This window comes from Mesoplodon densirostris, chromosome 2 (assembly GCF_025265405.1).
Source record: "Mesoplodon densirostris isolate mMesDen1 chromosome 2, mMesDen1 primary haplotype, whole genome shotgun sequence".
Taxonomy (NCBI): Eukaryota; Metazoa; Chordata; class Mammalia; order Artiodactyla; family Ziphiidae; genus Mesoplodon; species Mesoplodon densirostris.
In genome coordinates, this window is record NC_082662.1 from 169,585,254 (window position 1) to 169,602,404 (window position 17,151).

General features: G+C 35.1%; 1 protein-coding gene across 14 annotated transcripts in view; it reads left to right on the top strand.

The window, feature by feature from the left end:
- Window positions 1-17,151, top strand: part of CDC42BPA (CDC42 binding protein kinase alpha) — a 317,120-nt gene that overhangs the window by 280,727 nt on the left and 19,242 nt on the right. For all 14 annotated transcript variants that reach the window (XM_060091342.1, XM_060091328.1, XM_060091334.1 and 11 more), the window contains 10 exons: window positions 1,769-1,905; window positions 2,596-2,735; window positions 4,006-4,087; window positions 6,264-6,480; window positions 7,365-7,427; window positions 8,337-8,930; window positions 10,629-10,726; window positions 13,372-13,456; window positions 15,897-16,020; window positions 16,941-17,058. In XM_060091342.1, the coding sequence (XP_059947325.1) occupies window positions 1,769-1,905; window positions 2,596-2,735; window positions 4,006-4,087; window positions 6,264-6,480; window positions 7,365-7,427; window positions 8,337-8,930; window positions 10,629-10,726; window positions 13,372-13,456; window positions 15,897-16,020; window positions 16,941-17,058 (1,658 nt within the window). The remainder of the gene's footprint in view (window positions 1-1,768; window positions 1,906-2,595; window positions 2,736-4,005; window positions 4,088-6,263; window positions 6,481-7,364; window positions 7,428-8,336; window positions 8,931-10,628; window positions 10,727-13,371; window positions 13,457-15,896; window positions 16,021-16,940; window positions 17,059-17,151) is intronic.

Sequence of the window (17,151 nt, forward strand, 5' to 3'; positions counted from 1 at the left end):
CAGTACTTATAAATGTGATTTTTTAATCTGTTTATCAGAAAGAATCCTGGCAGCTACTTGGCTTTAGGTCCCTTGTCATTTTTTATGAACCAGAATCATTTGCAGTTCCATAGTAGGAATTTTTGAGATCTTCCCAATTCTCTTCCCTTCTAAGGGTCTCCTGCCATGAAATTGGGCCTGTCTTTTCTTCAGACTGACTCTTTGCAGCCTACCAGCCTACCCTATAAAGCTGTGGGGACACATTGGACTATGCTCAGGCTTTCATAAATGTTGTATCATGTGGATATAACCTCTAAAGATTCCTGTCATTTTAATTCTTGGTTGAAATTAGATCCAGTATAGGACAATCATCTTATTGTTTCCATTGCCCCTTGGAAGAGAGATTTCTGCTTATTAAAGCAAATTGTAGCTTGTTAGACACTCTGCTTAGAAGTGAATGAGTCGTCCTACAGAAGATGAATCATTTTTGACAGTCAGTACTAGTCCCTCTTGCCTCTCTGCTGGTTTTATATCCATTTGTGATATACAGTCCATTTTCCCATGTGTATGTGTTCCCATGATGGTATCCCTTCAGTTCCTCTTTTATTCCTTCCCAGATATTCTCCAGGATCCCCCTGAGAGTAGGAATTGTCTAAATAGATATTCTTAGTCTAACCTCTCCCAACAAGCTTGTTTGTTTTAAAATTTTAACCTTTAATTCTCAACCAACCAAGTCTCAATGGAAGAGAGTTTATTTTTATTTATCATTTTGTCTTAGAATCTCAAGTTCATCATTTAAGTATCAAGAGGTATCATGGCAATACTGTTGGTAGTTACGTATGTAGGCTCTGAGCAAGACTGCCTGGGTTTGAATTCCAGCAATGCCACTTTCAAGTTCTGTGACCCAGGGCCAGTCATATGTAAATGGGGATAATCTTACCTCTCTTAGATTATTACAGAAAAAATTTTAAAAAGTTAACTACTATTATTATCTTAGTAGTAATTTAACTATATACAGTAATATCAGTAACTCCTAAAATTTAAATTATACCTCCTTAATCATTGAACAATTTAAATTTCAAAAAGAGGGATTGGTAAAATTTGCCAGATATTGAGAAGATGTCAGGTAATTTAACATCCATCAGTGACTCTTGCAAGAGAGAATTCAGGTCAGATACCAAATTGCAGTGAGATGAAGAGTTAAAGAAAACTCCAGAAGCTACTCTTTTAAGAATTCAGGGCTTCCCTGGTGGCACAGTGGTTGAGAGTCCGCCTGCGGATGCAGGGGACACGGGTTCGTGCCCCGGTCCGGGAAGATCCCACATGCCGCGGAGCGGCTGGGCCCGTGAGCCATGGCCGCTGAGCCTGCGCGTCCGGAGCCTGTGCTCTGCAATGGGAGAGGCCACAACAGTGAGAGGCCCGCGTACCGCAAAAAAAAAAAAAAAAAAAAAAGAATTCAGTTTAAAACAGTTGTTTTATTTGCAAGGTTAGACTTTTTTTCCATCTGTTTGCTTCTCATTTTGATCACTAGTGTTAACACAGAACAGTAATATTACATATTACATATTACAGTAATAAAAAAGTATTTACTATTTCTCACTGAAATTCTTATTGGTGAGCAAATGAATCAGCTCCCCAAATGACAAAAATATTGTCAAGTTGTTTAAAATAAAATCAGAGGTAAGCATTCATTTAACATGGCACTTTGCATGTAATGAGTACTCAGTGAATTTTCTCTTTGTAAAAACGAATTTTTATTGAACACTGTTTCTTTTTTCCCCTCCAAAAGTGTGTGGATTTTCATGTCACATAACTTGTGTAAACAAAGCTCCAACTGCTTGTCCAGTTCCTCCTGAACAGACAAAAGGTCCCCTGGGTATAGATCCACAGAAAGGAATAGGAACAGCATATGAAGGGCATGTCAGGGTAAGTATGATTAGGTTGGGTTTAGATTAATCTTTTAAGGCTTATTAATGAATTAAAGAAAATCACCTTACAAAGTCCTTGACAGAAAATTAGGTGAATAAAATTCATCTAACAGTTTTACTTCATTCAGAGTAATGATCTGAAAATAAAAACCTAGCTTTTGCTGAGAATACATTCCAAAATGTCTCAAAATTTTCTGTACTGTCCCTGTATTGTAATGAACAGATGTTGAAATCTCCATAAAGGAGTCTTTGGCTCTTCATCTTGCTGGAGAGGTGGCATATGCTTGCTTATGAAGTATGAGATATTGTCAAGACATAATCTTACTTGTAATCTTGAATAATATTTAAAGTGTAAGCTGCTTTTCGTCCTACTACCAAATTTGGCTTTTATGCTACTTAGAAATCCATGAATGTTATTTTAATGAATTACTAGAGAAAATTAAAATGTTACCATTAAAGTTATTTTCAGAATATAATGTCAATCAGTGTTTGAAGAATGTGTTATCACACATTCTCATGTTATTAATGATATATGTGTACCATCTGCTACTTTACCAAACACAGTGGCAGACTTACAACACGTGTACACTGTCTTTAGGCTTTCATCATGCAGTTACATATGTAATTAAAGGGGCTCTGACTGACATTTCAGTTCAGGTTGTTTTGTTTGTTTGTTTGCCTGTCTAAGATCCCTAAGCCAGCTGGAGTGAAGAAAGGATGGCAAAGAGCACTGGCTGTAGTTTGTGATTTCAAACTCTTTCTGTATGATATTGCTGAAGGAAAAGCCTCTCAGCCCAGTGTTGTAGTCAGTCAGGTGATTGACATGAGGTAAGTTTGCGAAGGTGAAAATATTTGTATCTTTGCAACATAGGAATGAAAAGCATGCGATTTTTCTTCTAATTGCATTGCCATGTTTTTATTTAAATCTAATTTCATGTTAATTTTCTCATTTACTAATATTGCAATCATAACATACTTAAAAATATGAAATAAGGTGTAGTTATAGAACAGGTTGATGTGTGTTGGGTCAGGGAGAAGAAGCTAATGTTTGAAACCAAAAGATCAGTTTAAAGGTTGCTGGGGTACTGGAGTCTAATGTGTGTAATGTTCATAACATCACCTAAAGTAAAGGCTTAGGTATAATTCCAGTGTGAGGAAAGGAAATAAACATCTCAAAATCGGACAGGCTCTTGGAATATAAAATGAATCAGTGAACATTTTAAGTAAGTATATCTCTTGAATGTTTCTAGTTTCATTTTTCAGACTCTTCCCCTGCCCCTTGGGGCGCTCTGCTTACCTTCTCGTGACTCTCTTAACACTCTCCCTCAGTGATCTTATTGACTGCCATAGCTTCAGCCATCACCTCTGTGTTGACGACTCCTGGACATATGTCTCCAGTCCAGGTCTTTCTCCAGTGCTCAAAACTAGAATTTCTAGCTCTGGCTCACATTGGTATTTCATACCAGCATTTCAAACACATTATCTTCCCCACAAATATGGATTATAAAGGAACAGATGCAAGAAATACTAGAATATCAGCAAGGAAAATTTGACAGAACCTCCTAAGGGACCAATTACAGAAAGATAGGGAGAAGAATCAAGGATAAGACTAAGATGGCAAGTCTTCAAGACCAAGAGAATGATGGTACCAATAACCAAATTAAGGAAGTCACAAGGAATAAATTATTGTGGAGGAAATCTGTCTTAGGTGTTGAAGGAACAGTAAAATGTCAGATGAGCTGTGTTGAAGGCACTTGAGATGTATTATGAGAGGAAAGAGGGTGCAGTCTACTGGAGACCCTGGAGACCTACCAGGGTTCGAATCCATGTGACCTTTTGACTCCAAGTAATCCAGAAATGATTTCTAACTCTTGTGTAATGTGGCACTGTTAAATTACACTTGATAAATTACTTTTGGCACTATCAATTACAAAGGGAGAAAATTAAAAATCTTTTAAAATTTAATTTGGATGTTTTGTACAATTAAATTTTAAGGATTGCTTCATATGTGTTATTTGGATACACGCTTAAAACCACACACACATACCCACATACACTGACTTTTACTATTTCCATTGACTTTTAACTTTTCCTTCAGAGATGAAGAATTTTCTGTGAGTTCAGTCTTGGCTTCTGATGTTATTCATGCAAGTCGAAAAGACATACCCTGTATATTTAGAGTAAGTATGTGTGCTATAATTTGATCACTGAATTATTTGCTTTTTATGAGTATACGTTTTGCCTTTCTATATAGATCACAAACTTATTTGGAATAGAACCAAATCTTATAGACAATTTGTGCTAAGTAAATATTTAATTAGTAAAAGACCAATAGAAAGCATGAATAGGGCTTCCCTGGTGGCGCAGCAGTTAAGAATCCTCCTGCCAATGCAGGGGACACGGGTTTGATCCCTGGTCCGGGAAGATCCTACATGCCACGTAGCAACAAAGCCTGTGCGCCACAACTACTGAGCCTGCGTTCTAGAGCCCGTGAGCCACAACTACTGAGCCCGCGTGCCACAACTACTGAAGTCTGTGCACCTAGAGCCTGTGCTCCACAACAAGAGAAGCCACTGCAATGAGAAGCCCGCGCACCGCAATGAAGAGTAACCCCAGCTCGCTGCAACTAGTGAAAGCCTGCACGCAGCAACGAGGACCCAACGCAGCCAAAAATAAAATAAATTTTTTAAAAAAGAAAGAAAGCATGAATATATGGATTCTAAAATAGATTTCCTCTTGGATAATATTTTTGAGTCACAATTCAGTTTTCAGATAAGCACTACAACATGAAAAAATGAATAAGCATGAGATTTCTCAATTTTTAAAAAAAATAGAAGTTTCTTTAAGATCTCATTTAAAAAGTTAGTATGTTTCAGTTCTATTGCTTTGTAATAACCACTCCAAAACTTAGTGGCTTAAGCCAACAGTGATTTATTTTTCTCCATTCTGTGGGTCAGTCCTTCAGGTGTACAGTTCTGGTGTCAACTGGGGTCACTCATGTGACTGCATTCAGCTCATTTGGAGCAGGAATATCCAAAATGACCTTACTCTCACGTGTGGGGCCTTGGTGCTAGCTGTTCGCCTTGGTACTTGGCTGTTCACTGGGCCGCCTCAGTTCTCTGTATGAACTCTCGCCACGTGGTCTCTAATCATCCACTAGTCTGGCTGAGCTCTCCATGACCGACTTCCAAGAGAGCAGAGGAAGCTGCCAGGCCTTTTAAGGACTAGGCTCAAAACAGGCGTAATAACCCTTCTCCATTCTGTTGGCCAAAGCAAGTCATGAGGTCAGCCCGGATTTAAGAGAAGGGGAAATAGACTGCAATTCTTGATTAGACTGCATTTCTTGATAAGAAGAGTGGGATTCCATAGAAGAATAGTTGGTAGCCATCTTTGGAGGCTGTCTAATACAGGGCCATCTCAAATTGGTGAATTAAGGTAATAGAGGTTAGTAAAAAGGGCTGTTGCCTTAATGGTATGCCTATATGCTTTGTATTTGTCTATGAATCTTGTATATGAGGAAGGTCAGACAAAGACCATACTTAGTCTTTCAGTTCCTAGACCAACAACTATTCTCTCACCAGTACCAAGGGAGCCTACAGAGGCCCACTTATCTTAACTGATTCCAATTGTGGGATTTTATTGTCACTGCTGCTTAAATTACTTTTAATAAAGGATCCATATATACATAATTGAATTCTGATTATAGTGTCATTGTATAATTATAAACCTTCGTTTAAATACTAGCTGAAGTGATCTGGTCTTTCCCTGAGATGAGTTATCGTTATGAAGTAACAGGGAATCTTAAGTACTTCCGAGTATTTTTGACTTTTTTAAAACAAGTTGAAAATCAGTACAGTGTAGTGCTTACAAGCGTGGACACAGGATTCCAGTCAAGTTGCGTGTCCTTGGAGAAATTAATTTCTCTGCATCACAGTTTTTTTCATATATAAAATCAGAATATAATAACAATACCTACCTTGTAAAGATGTTGATAGAGTTAAATGAGTTAATACTTACAAAGTGCTTTGATCAGTGCCCAGTGTCCAATAATGACTCAATAAATGTCAGTTGCTGCTATATGACTGTGTGTAATGGATTTTTTAGTGATAGTATTCTGGCACTTTGCAGCAAAGAAAATACAAATGACACTAACATTTAGAATGGTATCTACTACCTTTGTCATGAATTCTAATGCTAAAACTATTCTTCTGATTATGAATAGCTAAACTCTGTTAAAGGTATCACTTAATGAATGCTCATTTTGTTGGCTACTGCTAAGCGAACTAGCATCAGTATAAAACTGGCTTAAAAGGTATCTGTTTGCTGATGTCATGAATTTTTATTAAATTGTTCTAGGTCACAGCTTCCCAGCTCTCAGCATCTAATAACAAATGTTCAATCCTGATGCTAGCAGACAGTGAGAATGAGAAGAGTAAATGGGTGGGAGTGCTGAGTGAATTGCACAAGATTTTGAAGAAAAACAAATTCAGAGACCGCTCAGTGTATGTTCCCAAAGAGGCTTATGACAGCACTCTTCCCCTCATTAAAACGACCCAGGCAGCTGCAATCATAGGTATGAATTCATAACATTTATCTTGTTATAATTGTTTACTAATATACCTTGTCAGCAGGGACTGGTTTTCATATAGGAATCCTGGTGTCTAACATGGTGTGTGTTATATCACAGATGCTCAGTAAATGTTTATTGAATGAATGAGACCATACTAGAACTTTATTTTTCAGTAAACAAGAATAAATTTACTTTTCAAATGTGTTTTCTTCTGAAAAAGCAACAATGCTAAAGATTAACCTATTAACGTATCGATTTTCTGCTTGTGTGACTTAGAAAAAGTTGTTTAAAGCGTAAGCTGTTTCATAAAGCATAAGTTTCCTATGTAAAATGTAGGTACTAATTACCTTGCAAAGGTTACTGTGAAGTTTAAATAAGATGGAATGTGTAACACAGAGTGCTCCATATATAATATGCCCTCAAAAATGGCAGCTTTTCTGTCTGGAGGGTTAAATTTTCACTATATTCTTACGTATACTGCCCACTCTTTTGTTACTTTCTAGTAAATAATGAAAAGTTTGATGAGTAGGGTTCAAATGGCTTTCACAATTTTTCCCTCCCCAAACACGAAATGGAACTGGACACAGGGTGCTAACAAACTAGGGTTTTTTTTCTTTCACCTTTTATTGAATAAACATTTATATCTTTTTATAAGCATTGATATAAATTACTTTCTAATGATTGTTCTATTAAAAAAAGACACGAGATAATATTTACCACAGTAATCTGAAAGGAAATTTAATAGTGCAAATTGTTATTGCTATTTTTTAATTATTTATTTTATTTATTTGGTTTTTTGTACCGAATTTCTTTTGTTATCTGTTTTATTCTATGAATTTACATAGTTTCTACCTAATAAAAATACTTCATATTTATGTCTTATATAGATCATGAAAGAATAGCTTTGGGGAATGAAGAAGGGTTATTTGTTGTGCATGTCACCAAAGATGGTAAGAGAAAATTATTTTGGAGAAAATATTATTGATAGAGTGTTCTAAGCTACAGATTCTGAATTCTAAAAAGAGCAGGATTTACTCTTATTTATTCTGTAATTGAAATTTTCCAGGCCTAATTGGATACGTTTATAAGTCAAAAGATAATTTTTTAATTTTTATAATCCATCTGAGTTCTAAAACTTCCATGTGTATTGTCTTTCTTGTGTCATTTTATTTACAGTTCTGCTGTATGAACTCAGATTGCATTTATAAAGATGGTACATGAAAGAAAAATGCAACTTGATTTTTTTCATAGTTCTAACAGTACTAGAAGCTGTAACAGTCATTAAAATGTGTTTGTTGTTGGGGTCTTTTATCCCACAGTTTAACATAACAGATTTCTTTTTAGGGAGAAATTAAATACTGGGTGAAATAAAAAGGAACCCATTTAACTTAGCGTTCTTGAATACAGGGTTCTAAGTTCTGTCTTTATATCAAGTTAGATCATGGGAAAACAATGCATTTAAACTTAATTAATTTGTTACCCAAAGAAATACCTTTAGTGAAACATGAGTTACTCAGTTTTTAAAAATAGTAACCCCATGGTAAACTTCCCTAGGATTTGGTGAGAGTAAAGAGGTTTTTCTTAAAGATCTGGCATGCTTTATCACATAGGAACTCTTGGCCATGGCTGCCAGAAATCTCAGTGCTAAATTTAATACCTTACTATAGATAGGTTAAATTATCTTACAATGGGTGTAATTATCTTCATCTTTCTCCATATGATTTCTGATCTCTCATTTTTTCTGTGTGTGTATCTCTGTCTTTATTATAAGTTGACATATTCTTTTGAGTATAATTGGGATATAATTAATAGGTAAACAAAACATTTTGCAGTTGATTTATTATTGTTTCTTTGCATAGAAATTATTAGAGTTGGTGACAATAAGAAGATTCATCAGATTGAACTCATTCCAAATGATCAACTTGTTGCTGTGATCTCAGGACGAAATCGTCATGTACGACTTTTTCCTATGTCAGCTTTGGATGGGCGAGAGACTGATTTTTATAAATTGGCAGAAACTAAAGGGTGTCAAACCATAACTTCTGGAAAAGTACGTCATGGAGCTCTTACATGCCTGTGTGTGGCTATGAAAAGGCAGGTCCTCTGTTATGAACTATTTCAGAGCAAGACCCGTCACAGAAAATTTAAGGAAATTCAAGTCCCATATAATGTCCAGTGGATGGCAATCTTCAGTGAACAACTCTGTGTGGGATTCCAGTCTGGATTTCTAAGATACCCCCTGAATGGAGAAGGAAGTCCATACAGTATGCTCCATTCAAATGACCATACACTCTCATTTATTGCACATCAACCAATGGATGCCATCTGTGCAGTTGAAATCTCCAGTAAAGAATATCTGCTGTGTTTTAACAGCATTGGGATATATACTGACTGTCAGGGCCGAAGATCTAGACAACAGGAATTGATGTGGCCAGCAAATCCTTCCTCTTGTTGTAAGATTCTCTTACTTTTTGCTGTCTTATCTTGCTGTTTCTTTCTTTTTCCTTCTACTTCATCTCCTTTATGTATTCATTGTTAATAGCAGGTTGTTTTTTAAGTCATCTTTGAGGTTTTTCCTAAGATCAAGTATGTTTTTTGTAAAGTAACTAACCATATGTAGTTAAGACCTAGGCCAACAGGTTCAGCATTAACAGGAACATAATTAAAGCTAATCTTCCTATGCAGTATTTTACTTAGATAGATTTTTTAACACATATTATTGTATTTTGAAATAACCCTAAGGAGTTATCTTCATGGTCCCCCCAAATATAGTACTTGTGAGCACTAATAGCTCATAGGACTTATTCTAGAGAAGGGTTTACCTAGTGAATTATTTAATCAGTTATATGAAGGTATAATGTAGCATTTGAAAAGTTATTCACTTTTACATTTTTATCTAGGTAGGTAGATACTTTCAACAAACATTAAGATATTAATAAATTATTGAATAGTTATTATGTGTCATTTTACTGTAAGAGATATAACATTGAGCAAAACAGACAGTCTTACCCTCACAGAGCATGAATGCAGTAGAATGGATTCCTGACAAAACAAGTTGCAGTAGATTGTAAGTGCTCTGATCGCAGAAGTACAGAGTTCCGTAGAGGCATGTAGAAGGAATATCTAATCCAACACATTTTGTTTTTAGTGGAAGATACTTTGAGCATGTTTAAATGCCGAAGGGAAATAGCCACTAGGGAGCCAGGGAAAGGTTGATGACTATATGGTAAATACAGGAAATAGAGTAAGATCCCCAAGAGGCCAAAAAGGATGGAAGTCAGAATATAGGGGAAAGGATTTAGAACAGGAGGAGTAAAACCTCTTCCACTGCAACAAGATAGGAGGAATGGTGGGTATGAGTATAGTCAAGTTTAAAAGTTCAATATAAGAAAGCTTAGGAGAGCCATATATACTTATTACAGAAAAATTAGAAAATCTAGATCAAAAGAAAAATAATTCTACCTACCCAGACTTAACTATTCTTGATGTTTTGTTTCTTCTGAAATTTATACTCTTATCTGTGGCATCATATTTAGAATGAATCCTAGTCAGAAAATAATTCAAAGTATTATGTGAATTGTACAGTGTTAATTGGAATTAGAATAAGAATTAGAATATCTGGCTTTTATGAATAGCTCTGCCAAAACTTTAATTCATGACCTTAGCTTAGGTAAATCATTTAATCTTTCTTTGCTTGTGTCACCATTTATTGATGTTCATTCTTTCAGTAAGTATATATTGAGCATCTCCTGTGCCAGATGCTTTATCATGCTTTCATAAATGTGACCATAACTCTTACCTGAAGATATCTCTACTTTGTAAGTTGTTTCACTGTCAAGAGCTTAACTACTTTAGGAATCAGTTATTTAAAATGTAATGACATTCCTTTATAGAACTAGTATGGGGCAAGGGAATAATAAACCCTTGGTGTTAACAGACTCCTTCTGTATTATAATGGCCTTAAAACCTCTTCATTTATGATTTACGGGGTTTTTTTTAACTTCAAAAATGTATTGATGTGGCTACTATATGTTAACAATAGGATTTTGGTGGGATTCCACTCTACAGTTTTTAGCATCAATCTTTCAAAATGTTTTGGGTTTAGCAGTTAAAAGTAACCAGCCAGCTGTTCTCTCCTTCCCATCTCCCAGGTTACAATGCACCGTATCTCTCAGTGTATAGTGAAAATGCAGTTGATATCTTTGATGTGAACTCCATGGAATGGATTCAGACTCTCCCACTCAAAAAGGTAATTTAACATTAAAAAATGGGCTAAGTGACAAATGATTATAAGTGAAACACTAATATGACTATTTAGCTATTTTTCACTAGTTTAGCATTTTCTGTCACATGTAATAACATAATTGGTAATCTGGGACTTAGCTAAGAGTAGAAAAAAAAGAAAAATCAAGCTGGTTAATTTTACAGGTAACTCAGCACCATATTATTTTTATTACATTTTGTTTCACTATATAACGTATGATTATTATAATAATGAACAACTAGAATATATTCTACAACTTAAAATGTCAGTGTTATCTTCCACTTTAGTTTAAGAAGCTCTGAAGGAGTATATTATTTGTAATTTTACTGTTTTTCACATAATGGTATGCAATTTTAATCCTGTGAGGGCAAATTTTATGGGCTAGAAAAGTGATTAAAATTAGAACCAATGCTCTGTATAAGCATCTCATGATTAAAAAATAAGGGTTTCCTTCCCTGGTGGCACAGTGGTTGAGAGTCCGCCTGCCGATGCAGGCGACACGGGTTCGTGCCCCGGTCCGGGAAGATCCCACATGCCGTGGAGCTGCTGGGCCCGTGAGCCATGGACGCTGAGTCTGTGCGTCCGGAGCCTGTGCTCCACAACGGGAGAGGCCACAACAGTGAGAGGCCCGCGTACCGCAAAAAAAAAAAAGGGTTTCACACATTCCTAATAAAATATAATATTTTCCTTTAACATTTCCCTATGATAACATAAAGAGAATTTTTACCAGTATAGAATGGCTGTTTTGCAACAATGAAGAATAATAGTTTCATGTAAGTATATGCAGCGTGTGTCATTAGTTGCAGGGCAGGGTTTAGAGGAATGGGTAAAAGAAAGTAACCAAGATCTTATTTCAAAATTTGCCCCAATTTTAAACCATAACAGCAGTGGGAAAAGCTCTTGTAAATGCTGCCACGTTTTATAAAACACCTAAATATGGTCCTCACGTTTATAAATTCGGGCTGGTTACAATTAGTTTTCCTTTTTATGTTTATCATGTGAATTTTGAAGTATATATAAAAGAATATATGATCTTTATGAAGCATAATAATAAACTGATCACTTGTGAACTCACCTCGTAACTTAAGAGCCAGAACATTACCAATTTCACTGAATCTACTTGTGTATTTTTCCCTTATCCTGATTATTGTGTTTATCATTCCCTTGCTTTTCTTAAAATACAGAATTTTTTGTATATTTAAATATTTCTAAACAATATATTGTTCAGTTTTGCTTGTGTTTGAGATAATAAAATGTTATGTCGTATATCATCATCTGCCTTGCTATCTTAATGTATTTACTGTTTCTAAGATTCATCCATGTTACATGTACTATATATATATGTACACACACATATATGTATTTCATTGCTTTTCACTACTGTAAAATATTCGGTTGGGTGAATAGATCACAATTTATTTGTCTGATTAGCAGACATGAATTATTTCCCAGCTTTCTGCTATTATGAACGTTGCTGTAGAAGTCATATGTCTTCAGGTGCGTATGTGCAGGAGTTTCTTTTAAGTCATATGCCTAGGAATGAAATTGATGTGACATGGAGAATGCACGTGTTCATCTTTACAAGATAGTGTCAGATTATTTTCCAAAGTAATCGTACCAGTTGACACTCCCATCATCAGTATATAAGGGTTCTTAATGACCCATACCATTGTCAGAATTCATAGTTTTATAACCATTTATTTATGGTTATAAAGTGATATCTCATTGACGTGTTCAATTGCATGTCCCCAATTAACAGTGTTGCTAATAGTCTTTCGTATGTTTATTCATCGTTCATATTTCCTCTTCTGTGAAATAACTGGTCATGTTTTTTGCTCATTTTCCTGTTTGGTCATCTTTTGATTTATTGAAATTATTCATATATGGTAGATACTGGCTTAGTGATGGGTGTGGTGAATCTTTTCCCTGTTTGTGACCTGTTAATTTTTATAGTGTATTTTGTGAACATTTGTTGTTATTGCTTGAAAATTCATTGTTATAAATTTTAATGTAATATCATTCTTATCCTTTTTACATTTATCTTTTTTTTCTTAAGAAGCTCTTTCCTACCTCAAGGTCATAAAGATAGGATCTTTATTTTCTTTCAAAAGTTTGAAAGTTTTGCCTACTGTGTTTATGTCTCTGTTCCATTTAGAATTGACTTTTTGTGTATGGTGTGAAGTAGAGATTCGGTTTCATTTGTTCCATATAGATACCCAGTTGCTCCATCACCATTTATTGACAGTCCCTCCTTTCCCCAGTGATGTACAATTTCATCTCTGTCATGTGTATACATTTAGTTCAAATAAGATTCATAAAGTAGCTGTATGAATATCTTAGTATCATCGTCTGGTACTAATGGCTTTAAAAAGTCAAATTTAAGGTTTAAATGTATTTCTGCTTTTCTTTTTTTGCCCAGAATATTCTTCCTTTAAAATGTTATCATTATAACTGTGTTAGTTCAAGTTAGATAATTTTATACCTTTCTAGTCAGAATTGTTGATTTCCTTCCTAAAGAGGAAGGATAAATTAAAGGTCTTAATAGCATGTGCCTTATAAATATCTCAAAAGTTTTATGATTTAATTTTTGAATTTTGTTGAAATACTAATTTTATTTTTTATTATTTTAGGTTCGACCCTTAAACAGTGACGGATCATTAAATCTTTTAGGTTTGGAGACGATTAGATTAATATATTTCAAAAATAAGATGGCAGGTAAGAAAATACACATTAGTAGGAGAGCTTCATCGAAGTATTCTCGCTAAGCTGACCACTGAAGATAATAAGTGGCAGAGCCACTTAAACTCAGGTGTATCTTACTCCAAAGTCTGTGAAGTTGACCACTATCAACTTCAATACAACTTCAATACATACTATCAATATGTTGAGATAAACTACTAGACAAATAGTCATTCTGCTCAGGCTCACATAGCTGTATAGGCAAAATATTTGATTCTGACCTACCTTGTTATTTTTCTGTGGAGTACTGAGGTAAATAGAAAAAGTAAAACTGAATATATCTTCTGTACTTTTCATACTGTAGAACCTAGCCAAAATTTGTAGCACTAAAATTATGATAACTCACCCAGAGTTCCGTTTTGGGACTATTGGAATACATCTTCTGCCAATGCATAGGGCTTAGAACTTTTGAAGTGCTAATGACAACATGGGCAACAGAAGCAGGGACAAGAGGAAAGTCACCAGAGGGCCCAGAGTCAGGAGAGGGAATGGGAACCTGGGTGCTACGGACAGGACAAGGGCAGCATACAAAGTAGTGAAGTGAGTCCTGGCCAGGGGGACTGCACACATCTAATTAGGTTGATTGCCAGAGAGTGCCTGTGAACAGTTAAAATCTCACTTTTAACAGATATTATTATAAAGCTATACATTCTTCTCATGTCTTAGCAACAAATTCTCCATAACAGAGGTATTCATAAATTTAGATATTTTCTGGTGGATCTAGTTAATGAAGATGTAATTATGGTACATTATGTATTTAGAATAATAATTTGACTTAAATGTAAGTAAAAACATTGGCATTGAGAAAACACATTAAAATGTTTATATCAGTTATCTCTGGGTAGTGGGAATATTATATTCCTTATGCTTTTCCTTTTTTCCCCCCATATTCTTCCAATAAATTTGTATAGTCTATCAAAAAAAAATACCATCAAAAGTTTGTCATTTTTGTTTTGTTTGTTTTTAAGTACTAAGATACAGCTAAGAGGATATTGCAGTATGACTTGAGAAAGGATATTCAGGTATTAGACAAGATTAAATCCACCCTCTTCTCACTGTATGTAATGATTGTAGAATGTGTCCATAACCCAATTTGTCTCTATAGGATAAAACCTATTCCAACTTGTCTTTTTTAATGCTCTCATCTTTCTACTCTAGGCTAGGAGTAAAGGTAGAGCTTGGAGAAGGAAGACCTGACAAAATTTAACATAGTTGTCTTATCCTTTGAAAAGGGAAGGAAATCCTATTTCCTGGAGATTCTGTTTCTCTATCTTGTCTGTTTCTCTTTCATCTCTCAGGAGCCCAAAGTGCTCTTGCAGTCCTCTGGCTGTCCAAAATCTCCCGTTGCCATTGCAACTCACCAAGATTTGCTTCACCCTCATAATTCTCAAATTCCAACTCTCAAATTCTTATCTACTTTTTAAATGTTATCCTTTTAACATTTGCTGTTAGGAAAGCAATCTGATAAAGCTATTATTATGATACAAAGAGAATGTTGCTTTTTTTTTTTTTTTTACTAATCATCTTGCTTTGGCTTGCCTTACAGGCTCCTTTGGCTTCTTCCTACTACATTTTTCTCACTTTAGCTTTTTGGGTGTTATAAACTTCTAAAGATTGGCTTTTCTCTTTTTCCTTACCTTATTTAGAGAGTGGAATTCATCATGTTGTATGGATACAGTTGTCTGTTTTAGAGGATGTTCACCATATCCCAGCATGTTTTGGGAGCCCATGGCTAAGAGTTTTGTTTACTTCTGGGTATTAAAATTGAGATAGATGGGCATTAGGTAACTAGGTATACATAATTAAGTATCCCTGAAGATCAGGAGAGTAGAAATAGCAATAAGGTTCTTACTTTTAGTAAAGGAAGCTGGAGGAAACACAATTCCTTTCCTTTACTCCACATCTTGCAAATTGGATCTGCAAAGGACATGTTTTAATATATTAAAAAAAATTTAACTTAGCATTTTCATGGATAATTTACCATTTATGCCTGATTACTGTGCAGGTCAACAATAAGAGCTTTTTAACACCCTAAGCCATTGAAACCAATACTGGGAAGGTGGGAGAAGATGGTGTAGAGATATTGGGGGTAGGGTGGCCAAAGTGATAGGACACCAAGGCAACTACATTTTCCTTTTTTTCTTCTAGTAAAATTGTACCATTTTATGTTTATAATCAAATAAAAGTGAAAATATACTCTGTAAGCTATATTTAATTTCAGCATATATTTGTTTACATATATTTCATTAAAAATTATTACTTATTTACTATGATTTATCAACAAAACTTTAAAAAATCAGAATTGCATATACTTGTATAATTGATTGATGTTTGTACCATCTTAGAGATTAATGGATGGAAAGCATTTTAGCACTTTAAAGAACATCATTGTTCTTTGTATTTTTTTTTTTAACAGAAGGGGATGAACTGGTAGTTCCTGAAACATCAGATAATAGTCGGAAACAAATGGTTAGAAATATTAACAATAAGAGGCGTTATTCCTTCAGAGTTCCAGAAGAGGAAAGGATGCAACAAAGGAGGTAAATATTTAATTCATACTCATCTAAAGATGCTTATAGCATCAGAAGGACTATTTGGTAATAATACTGTATTTGATTTGGAAGGAAAATTTGATCTCTGAAAGTCTGTCATCATCATCTATGGTGTTAAAAACTGCAATAATGAACGTATTTCTCAGTGTAATTTTAATTAATACTTCCCAAGTTATGAGCATGTACTAGATTAAAGTACCATATTTTGATTCATTTCTCTATGTATATGGAATAGTTACAGTTTTTAGAATGTGGGCTTTTATAAACATAGAACATACCTGTGCAGATTAACTATTCTCATGACCAAACAGAAATAGGCTTGTAGTATTTCCAGTTACATATAAAAACATTTCTAATATATTAGCAATTATTTAAAAAGATGTACATAAAATGTTCTGAATTATCTGTAAAATAGAGTGGAGCTTCTTTGATATTTAAACACTAAAATAACCCTCTCTGTTTTCCCACCAAAAATCATAAGATCTTTTTTAAAATTTAAAACAAAATCTTCTAAGTAAATGTTTAACTTAGTATATTCTATTATTTTAATTCTATCCTTATTAACATGATTTCACAGTTTTTTTTTGTTTGTTTTTTTTTTTCCTTTTTTTGCGGTATGTGGGCCTCTCACTGTCGTGGCCTCTCCCGTTGCGGAGCACAGGCTCCGGACGCGCAGGCCCAGCGGCCATGGCTCACGGGCCCAGCCGCTCCGCGGCATATGGGATCCTCCCAGATCGGGGCACGAACCCGTATCCCCTGCATCGGCAGGCGGACTCTCAACCACTGCGCCACCAGGGAGGCCCCACAGTTTATTTTTATGAAAAAATTTAAGTATACTTAATTTTTCTCTAAAATTGTCTAGATTGGTCATGGAATAAAAGTGTTTAAACAGGTGTTTTTTCTTACAGGGAGATGTTGCGAGATCCAGAAATGAGAAATAAATTAATTTCCAACCCAACTAATTTTAACCACATAGCACACATGGGTCCAGGAGATGGAATACAGATTCTAAAAGACCTGCCCATGGTAAGAGAAATGAAGAGTGAATGTGAATATAAATGGGGTTAAGACTAAGTTGGAGGGGGGAGGGGGTGGATACATATGAATGTGTGTGTGTGT